Source organism: Carcharodon carcharias, chromosome 2 (assembly GCF_017639515.1).
Source record: "Carcharodon carcharias isolate sCarCar2 chromosome 2, sCarCar2.pri, whole genome shotgun sequence".
In the NCBI taxonomy this organism is placed as follows: Eukaryota; Metazoa; Chordata; class Chondrichthyes; order Lamniformes; family Lamnidae; genus Carcharodon; species Carcharodon carcharias.
The window spans coordinates 197,956,914-197,967,210 of NC_054468.1; the positions used below are offsets into that span (position 1 = coordinate 197,956,914).

Below are 10,297 nucleotides of genomic sequence, written 5' to 3' on the forward strand. Positions count from 1 at the left end.
CTCACTTTCAGTGAAAAATTTAAATGGATGATTCCTCATTGCTGACTTCTCATTCTTATTTGGAAGGCTTTCCCCATCAGCATTTATGACATGGGTAAGGTCTCTGTATTGTTAGCTATGGAATTGCCATTTGGTTCCATAAACAGGAATGTGTATGCGCTCAATTTATGTTTTGCGTGGTACCAGTTATGCAGTAACTCTGTTAATAAACACTTTCAGGACTTGCTGTCAATTATATTACTGATATTTCCATTTCCGAATAGTGCTGTATAATCATCAGCTTTCAGTGCTTTTGTCAGAATCTCATTTTAGGAAAATGCAAATGAAAGGTTTGTTCTCGAATATGTCTGTTTAGAAACAATTGGAAAAATAGCTGGTTGTTTGCTTTTGAAGATAATGGATTTTATCTCCCAATCCAAAAAGGGACTGCAGCCAGAACAGCCATGGTGGTAGCAGCTCTAGTTTTATGTTACAATAACCAGGCTTTTAAATATGTATATATTTTAAGGGAGCCTCAAGAGTGACCTAGATGACAAATTTTCAAAACAAAATTGTGGAGATTTTGGGAGTTTCATTGCACTATTAAAGCCGATTTAGAGAAAGGCAAGTTTGCTTGCAAGTCATCTCTTGCACTAAGTGCTGTCACCTTGGTTAGTTAGTTACACTACACCAAATTGTGTTGAAAGGTCCAAATTCTCAAAATTCATTGGTGCACTGATCAGTACGAATCCCAGGATTAGAATGTGTGTTCAATATCTGGTAGCATGAATGTGGATCGTTTTAAAATATAGCACCACACCACCAAGGAGGGAGCAATATATAAACTCAAAAGCTAAGCATGTGAATTGATAATTAAAATGCAAGTCACATCTTTAGATAAAATTGATTAGAGCTGTAAAGCCATTCAGTGAAGCTGAAAGCAGTGGCAGGAGTATTGATCATTTTCACTTAATTGTATAATAAAGAAGGAGTTGCCTTTGTTTCAGTAGCTCCCAATATGGCACTAATTTAAGTCATTAACTATTTTGATAAAAGTAGCCTTTAGATTTGTCAGTAAGTGTCTGAATGATAACATAGTTCCCTGCAGTGATGATTACTGTTTCCAAGTAATCATTCTTGAGTCAAATAAAAGCTATCAATGCAACTGTAAACATTAGCTGATTGATTAATGATGTTAAAATATGTAAACTGTTATAATGAATAGCAGTAGCAATTAATGTACATACATGAGTTTGCATGTAATATTAAGCAAAATATTATATAAGCATCATACCCAGTATAATTGCAGTGCTTTATTACTTAAGGCTAACTATACCCCCGCCCCCCCCGCCCATCTCTGTAACTTCCTCCAACTCTACAACCTTCAGATTTCTGCGCTTCCCCACTTTTGGCCTCTTGCACATCCCCCATTTCTTTTGTTCCACCATGCTATCAGCTGAAGAAGCTCTAAACACTGGAGATTCCTTTCTCAACCTTATCCATCTTTAAAATTGCTCCTTAAAACTTATCTCTTTAACCTAGTTTTTGGTCATTTGTCCTAATATAAGTTTATGTAACCCAGTGTCAATTTTTGTCACATAATCACAGGAGCGTTAATGATACTGTATAAATGCAAGTTGTTGTTTATACCACGTAAGAACTGCACCCTTTATAATTTTGCAGTGCTGAGTACTCATAGAACTGGTTTTTCACTTGTCAGCTAGTGCTGTGTGTGTATGGACTTTTTGACCCCAACTTCAACTGTTTGCCTTTTATTGGATTTGCAGCATTAACTGCTTGTCACACTTAGTGCCTGGAGAAGATATGTTGATATACAGCAGTTTGAAACAAGAAATGTAATGCAATTTATTTACATTTACCATTCCAGTGTGACAGTAACTTTACAGCTTTTGTTTAGCCAATATGTTTCCTGCACTGCTGAAGCACTGACTGGGGGAAGCATCTTATTCAGGGTTTCCCAAACTGTGTGTGGTCGCAAGCTGAGAGTTTGGGGTCATGAGCTCCAAGGCAGCAGTGGAGCTTGGACTGATCTCTGACAGAGGCCCCCCTAAATGTTTGTGTTTTTTTGTTGTTGGGCATGGTCTAATAGACTGCTCTCTCAGGCCCGATTGTTGCTGCAAAGAAACCTGTGAAAAGTTAGGTGTTTGTGTTTTTTTGTAGACAGCCCATTTCTTCAATAACCAGATTATCTTGCGTTAACAATCGTGGTTCTATTGCAATAATAATCAGACTCCTATTGCCTCAATAATGAAGATCATATTACATCATTGCTCTGAGTCCTATTATGTTAATACTTGGGGTCCTATAGCATTCATAATCATAATCAGAGTCCTATTACTTTAAGATTCAGGATACTACTGCATTAATGATCAGAATACTATTACACATTAATAGCCTGGTGCCTATTGCATCAACAATCAGGATTTTATTGCGTAAATAATCAGCGTCCGATTACATTAATAATTGGGATCTAGTTACATTAGATACGCGGATCCTATTGCATTAATAATCAGCTGCCCATTGCTTCAGAAATCAGGAATATATTGTTTCAATAGTCAGGGCGCCAATACATTAATAATCAGAATCCAAATACATTAATAATATAATTATAATTATTATAAATATAATAATTCATTAACCAATGATCTGTTGCACCAATAGTGTAGATCCTATAATACTAATCAGAGTCCTCTCCCCACCGCTCAACAACTGAAGCCTCCATAACACCCCCCACCCCAAACCCCATTCAGCTCAAAAGCTCTTGTATAACACTCCCCCACATTTCACTCTACAGTCACACAAATCTGAGGCATTACAATAGGGGCACATTGGAAAAATGCTTGGGAAGGATTGGTTTAAGGTACTGGCAGCAGCCCAATATCTTGCCCAAGTGGCTATTGTTTATTGATTAGCCTGCACGGTATGCTGAACCATTGTGATCATTACAAACACGTCCAATCTTGTTCTCATCTAATATCCACACTTGACAGTTGAATTCCTAGCTACAATCAGGAACAAAAAGCCCAGCAGATTCCAACCTCTATCACAACCCCCACCATCTGCCCTGCGCAACCCCACCCCTACCTTGTCCAGGAAGAGTGAATGAGGCGAATTGTGGTGCATGATTAGATGTGACTTTAAATCCAGCAAGAAACATGGCCCATATGGCTTAATACATACCAAGTGCTGACTTTTTCAACAAGCTGTGGTGACAGGTTAGTTATTGCAGCTGTTTATGTAAATTGTGTGTGAAGGAACTAGTTCCTCAATTAGTTTTAGTAAAACTTTAGGAATTTGATGTCTGAACAAAATATAAACCCTTTGGATTCTCTTCCCAGAAAATGCTTTGGTGGAAGATAAGTCTGGTGGGAGAGAAAACTTTCTATGCTAAGTGCTACTTCCCCAACCCATTATACTCTTTAATAAAATTATAAATGTAAATGTAATTATGCCAACATTTGGGAAAAATCCTCAGCTTTTTGAAAGATTATTTTGGAGACCAACAAACTTGCATCTCTGTTTCCCTCCTCAACTGCCTGGGTAGTACAAGTCAGGGTTGGCATGTATGTGTCCTCATGCAGTCTGTTGGTTTTAATTTCAATGGGAGACAGTGCTTTGTAAAAGCTTAGGATTGATCCAGAGTCTAACCTCAGAGAAGCAAAACACTTCTGGCCAATTCAGGACTTTCTGAGCTGGATAACTTCAATCCAGCTACAGATAAGACTGAAGCAGTAGCTGCCATTAAAGTCAATGGTGCATCTTTGGGATAGCCATGGAATGGTCACACAACCTACGTCACCAAACCCTCTAAGGAGTGGTGGAGACTGGAAACTTCTCTCTCTATTTAGAAAAAAGCAAATCTTGATGCTCTATGTTTTGGGAGGGAAAGACAGGGAAGCACTTTGTTTGGAAAGTACTACTCCCACTCCCTTAGACTTTCTTTCTTTCTTAAGCATTGCAATCTTTCATAACTCCTTTTTAAGTATCCTGAAGTTTGATTTCTTTTTTAAACGTTGTGTTCATCAGGATGTGAGACCTTGACACTGGATAATGAAACTGTTCCCATTTCAGGTACCAAGTCTCAGTATCAAGGTCAGGTATTACACAGTCAGACAGAGGTAAAGCTCCCTGCACTCCACTCCAGGAAGATATACCAGCTCCAGCCTCAGATGAGCAACCTTTGCTGTAACGCTGTCATATTTTCCTTTGATTTCCCCCACTTCTTGAGTGAAATTAATTTGTGCTGAATTAGGAACAGTTCTTTGTTGTAAGCTCAAGGCCTTTAGCAACTGGATTGAGACTGTCAACCTCATTTCACTTAAGTCCCTTACAGCCAACAGCCTTAGCTGGGTATGAATTCAGACCCCAGAAGTGAAAGATCAGTGTCTAATCCATAACAGTTTTCCCATAGTTTTTGCATTTTACAACCTGTAGTTTAGACCTCTTCACATTTATTTTTAAGAGGCAAAATTAGAGAAAGTACTGCAATATGCTGGTAGGAGTTGATGTTTGGAGTGTTAATCTTTAACCAATCAGGAATTTTGCTTTCTTCATGTAGGAAGATTCGCAAACTTCTGTCGCCTTCTGAGATGAGGAGAGCTTCTAGGCGACCTTGCCTCCCAGTTGTTGTGCCATCTCTTCAACCCTCATTTACTCCCTCTAATCAATACAAACGACCTGACACTGCAGAAGCCATTGTCATTGCAGACTGAGAACATGAAAACACGGATTGAGTCAGACTGTCAAGCTTGTCAAGAATAGAGCATTGAAGCTACAGATCACATGGATTTCTTTTCAGGCCTTTATAACATTATTGTCAGTTGTTTGGTGTCAAGACAAATGAGTAAATCAGTGTTTACATTTTGATGGCGGAGTTGTTTTGCCACTCTCAGCAGACAAACATGCCTATTGTTTCACTTATATTATTTCCTAGTGCTACCTGAACAGTGGTGAGAGCAAATATGTTAATGTCTTGTATAGTTTGTTTGTAGACTGATTATACAAATAGCACTGCAGTATTTTAATATCTTTGTTAACATACTTTTTAGAAGCACCTGTTAGTGCATACATAGAACAGGGGTGGCCAAACTGTGACCTGTGGCTCAGGGCAGTTGAAACCCAGCCAACCCAGCCCTATTTATGCTCACACTTCTTGTTTGCTGGTTTGCCCTATATGAATTTTGTGGGCCTTGAGTATTGAAAAGGGCTGTTATTAATCCTTGCTGGTGGATAAATCCTAAATCAGCACACCAGAACATCTTGATATCAACAACTTCAGGGTATATACAAATTTATGAGAGTATGAATTTAAACTTTAAATATGGCCCCAAGGTTTCACAGAAATAACTCATTCAGTGCACAAAGATAAAATCTTGAACATGGCAGCAGTTCATGTCTTATCCTTTGTTACAAATTATTAAGGCGAGAGAAACAAAGTACAGTACTTGTGTATATAGGGTCCTTTCAAACATATTTTATATCTGGAAAGGAAAGCCCCGATTTGTGACTACTTCAGTAGCAATGCTTTCAATTGAGCTCAGGCTGCTGGGTACTTGGGTTATCAGCCCAGCAGAGGCAGAGAGGTACACCATTTTGTGCTTCACACAAGCACGAGTAGCAGTTCATCTTATTAGACAAACATATTGGGAAACTGCCAGTTCATAACTGGTAGCTGGTCGATCTATGAGCATTAGAGATTACTGAGAATACAGCTACAGCTGTAGTTATGGTTATGCTTATGTCAAAACATCAATGGGCAAATATTAAAAATTAGGGAAAATTCACAAATGGAGAAATCTAACAATTCTCATATCTAGTACCTAATGATAATATGGAGTCTCTGGATGTTGTTTCAAACATTTTCAAATTTTTAAGAGACACTTCAGTAGGAAATGTGATCAAAGTTATTATTGAATTCAGCTTACCAGGTATGTATGGGCTGCAATATTTTAACATTCTGTGAAATAGTTATGTTAATGGTGCATATGGAAGGTTTACCTCTTTGACTCTTACCCAGTATCAACATCAGAGTTGAGCAGCTTGTACTAACATCTTTTCATACAGCAACAGAGAGAAGACCTTGTGTTGTCTAGCAGTCATAATGTCTACCACAGATACACTGTCATGCACTGTGGTATATTTTTGTTGAGTGACACATGAAGAGTTACACTTTTCTTTGGTGGCATCATCTATTTGAAGCCGCAGAAGAAGCTTCATTTTATTCAGTGTGGAACTGTTTCACATAATCATTATGTAATTTTTAATGCAGGTAAACCTCAAAATTCATAATCTGGTTTAAGCTGATACATACTAAATACTACAACCCAAATTAATAAGGCCTTAATCTATTTTCATCACTCATTACATTTATTTTTCCTCATGAATGAGGTAATCCAGATTTTCCACCATTTTCTTTTGTGCATCCTGAATCAGACACAGATTAGCACAGTGACAGTACTAGTTAAGGCTGTAACTGGTTATCTAAATCGTATGGTGTCAAACTAGTGTGGTGGTGACTCTTTGCCTGTTTCAGCTATTTGGTGGAACAAAACTAAAGCACTATTTTCTCTTACAATGCAAATGAGGAAATACTTCCCTCCCAATCTAAATCTAGAGAACTAAGGGATAGACAGGTAAAGTCTTTCGATCTTCCTACTGTCCTTGATAATTATGTGCTGTAAAGGTAGGGTTTATTATCACAGTATCATTACACTTTATGCCACCTTATTCAATTGCCTTGTTTGGTTCATCCTTTTCCATTTTCAAAAATTCATTGCACAACCTCAAACAGTTGCAGAGAACCCTTTGTTGTTGTTGACATACTAAATAGGTTTACAGATAGTCTTCTACTGGAGCATCTCATGGGAACTCTTCTGCTGCAACTCTCCTCATTTAAATAGATGGTGCTTGGCCAATTGATTCCTGAAACTTCCATCATTGTGAGAGGAGGAACTTTTTTTGTCAGAGGCAACGTGATTGGGTCACCCAAAAAGTAAATGATTAGGTAATTAGATGCAGCTTTGTTACATTCCAAAAAGCTATTTTTAAGGATAAGAAAGTCGTCCATCAGTTCTTATGAGTACCATGCCCATAAAGAAGAAAGAAAGTCTTTGGGAGGTAGTTATTTGAATGTCTAAACTTAAAATGTTAAGATTTTTTTTAACATAAATGCCATATTCAGTCACCATCTCTACACCTGTTCTGTGGATGTAATGGTTTGGAAAGAGCCCCCTATGTTTCAGTGAATTCCATTTACTTAGATGGTAATTACATATTTCAGCTGGTCCTGAGCTCTGGGCATTTCCATTTTAAGCTTCCTTCGGGTTTTCTTTGAATCTAATTTATTTTGAATTAGTTATCTCTTAAAATTCCCTTCACAGTATGAGTGTAGCTCCCAAGGACAGGTGGGGTTCTGGACTTGTGGGAAGATATTTTTTTAACTTCTCAAATGCCACTCCCACCTGCCACTTCCACACTTAATGGGAACACATTTGACGGGTGCATGCAATTAAACCTGCCTGTCGAAAGTTGATCAATCATTATCACAATGCTGATAGACATGTCTGAAGAGATTTCAACAGCAATTTGAAGTTAATGCCTCCAGCAAAGGATTTGTAACACTCAAGAAACGCGCAAGCAGAATGGAGGCAAGCTTCAGCAGCTCTTCATGGGGGTGTTTAAGTTCTGATTTCCCACATGAATAAAGTCTCAGTGCTTACTGCTACTTTCTCAGTTACCACTGGCAAATATTTTGCTGAGAGTTCTTGTGATCATAGACGTGTTCAGACATTCTGGGGCTTTCAAATGGAGATCAGGCTGGGGGCTGCCCTTTGGACAGTTTCAATCAGACAAGGAAGGCATTCACCATCTACAGCATCAACTTGGTGCTATGGTGGCATCTGCTGGTGCACAGCACATCTGGAGAACAACAGGGAGAGAAATGGATTGGAAAACAATAGAAAGGAGAGTAACAAGTTATGGAAGGGACCATCCACATGAGAGGGTCGACAGACCGGCTCAGCTTCCTTGATCTACCTGAAGAGTAGTGCTTCTGCAGACATCTGTAGCCTCCTTCAGGAAGGGCTGCTTGCTCATGGCCACAAATTGTCAGTCACTGTGAAAATCACCACTGCCTTCAATTCCTTTGTCTCTGGCTCCTTACAGTGCTCTCAGTCAGCTGCACATAAATGGATAAAGCGGTAATGGATGGTTTATTTGCTAGGGCGTTAACTTGTGTCAACTTCCACTACAATAACAATAACAAGAATTAGCAGTCAGACAGATTTGTATCTCTGACTGGCTTCCTACTGGTACAGGTTGCCAGCAGTTAAACAAATGCACCAATCCGAGGACCAACTAATCAACCAGGAGGTTTAATCAATTGCAGGCGATTTCATTTCATCAATGAACAGCTTGTTTGCCCTTTCAAACTTGGCCCATGACACCTGTGAGCAATCCCAGCAGTGAGGCACAAGAGCCCTACAATGAGAGACACATGTCACAGAGCAAGTCATCAGCATATTGAAGATACATTTTGGTGTGTCGTGATAGCACTGGAAGTTTCCTTAACTACTTTCCAGTGAGGCTGTCCAGAATGTTGACACTATGCTGCATTCTTCAGAACATTGCATAACACAAAGGATTGGAGGTGGAGAACAGCAAGCCAATCCTCTTTTGATGATGAGTACATTGAAGAGGAGGAGGATAAAGGGCAATATAAAAAAGGGCACTATTTGCCAGTCCAGCTGCATAAGTTGCTGCCAGGGTTAATAGCTCAAAGGTTCAGCTACTGACTTAGACAGGAAAATAAATTCTTCAGCCTTCTTTCTCCAACACACACCCCGCCCGTTTGCACAAAACAGCCCTTCAATCAAACATACCCGCATTGAACAGCTACTAGTGGGTCCTGTCATGTATTTATACTGATCATGAAACAACTGAAAGGGCAGAGAACACAATGGTGTGAAAGTGGTGCAAACCATTGAATTGTATATGTCATTATAAAAAAGGAAGCTTAATAATGTAACATTTTGGCAAACACCCTTGTGCATACCCTTGATAATTTACAGGAGCTTTCTCTTAACTTGGTCACTACAACATAATGCATTCCTTATGGCTTCTGCAGAGGTGGAGGTAGGCTGCTCAGAACCCTGCCTGACTGCTGAGATGCTTCGGCTCATGCCGCCTGGTTTTGGAGCCAATGACTGCTCCACCTACACCTGCGCAGCATAGCCATTGGGAGACGATGCAGCATGTCAGGAACTGACTGATGTGAACAACAGTTGAGAAGTGGGAGAGTTTGGAGTGGATTTCCCACTTCTTTGTCCCTTTCACTCTTTTATCCTTGTCCTGGGTTAGCGCCACATCACACTTACCACTCTGTTGGAGAACAACTTTGTGAAGATCAGTGATGTATTGTAAAGTCAAATGTAAAATATCTATCACTTGGTTGAGGGCAGCAGATGTCTCCTGCATGGCCATGGTCTTGGCTGCATAGATTCATCTGAGAGTCATACTTGAAGTTCCAGGGGATGACCACTCTCTCCATAGGGCATATTTTCACAATTATCTACGCTACCAAATTACTCCTCTACCCTCTCTGCTGTTGGGGAGACAGTGAGTGTCACATTTGTCAAGACCTTGCAAAGTTACTGCAGTACAACTGTCGTTTTACTTCTCGATGATGGTCCCCAGGATTCAGCAGCTGCGTCCAGCTAAGTAGAGTTGGAGATAATTGCATGCCCCACTCTGTCCCGCAGCACGGACGTCAGTAGTGTCTACTCATGCTCACTTGTGAATTGTGAATCATCAAGTGATGATCTGCTGTACTTACACTGTGCACAGTGCACCCTTGGAAGGAGAGAGGCCCTCTGAAAAATCACCACCATGCATATCTACAGACTCTTGCTGTATTTTTGAAGCCTTTGGTAAAGTAAAGGAATGGATATTAATTAGTCCTGGCAAAGGACCACTCTTGGAAATCACTGTACTCAAGCTTCACATAGTTCATGCATTGATGGAGTAAAGTCAGCGTGTGAGTCAAGGATGATTTTTCTGCTACCAGGCAACTGCAAGATCTCTATATCTCCATCTCTGATTGACAGGGACACAAATGTGCTACTGATTTCTATAGGCTTATTCTGCACAAGTTGTGGCGGACCACCTGCAATCCTCTCCTTCGTGTTTTGCACTCTCTTCAAGAAGCAAATGAATAGACCCCTGAGTAAATCTGAAAAATCATGAAACTGCTGTCAATTGTCGTAAAAACCCATCTGGTTCACAAATGTCCTTTAGGGAA

At 39.7% G+C, this 10,297-nt stretch overlaps 1 protein-coding gene across 5 annotated transcripts in view; it reads left to right on the forward strand.

Annotated features, from left to right (window-relative positions):
- mta3 (metastasis associated 1 family, member 3) overlaps positions 1 to 4,989 on the forward strand; it is a 269,132-nt gene extending 264,143 nt beyond the window's left edge. For 2 of the 5 annotated variants that reach the window (XM_041175785.1, XM_041175791.1), the window contains one exon: positions 4,559 to 4,987. In XM_041175785.1, the coding sequence (XP_041031719.1) occupies positions 4,559 to 4,712 (154 nt within the window). In that variant the 3' untranslated portion in view covers positions 4,713 to 4,987. Of the gene's footprint in view, positions 1 to 66; positions 95 to 4,558 lie in introns of all 5 variants that reach the window. The other 3 variants (XM_041175808.1, XM_041175812.1, XM_041175799.1) reach the window with 2 other exon arrangements.
- Positions 4,990 to 10,297: the final 5,308 nt, after the last annotated feature.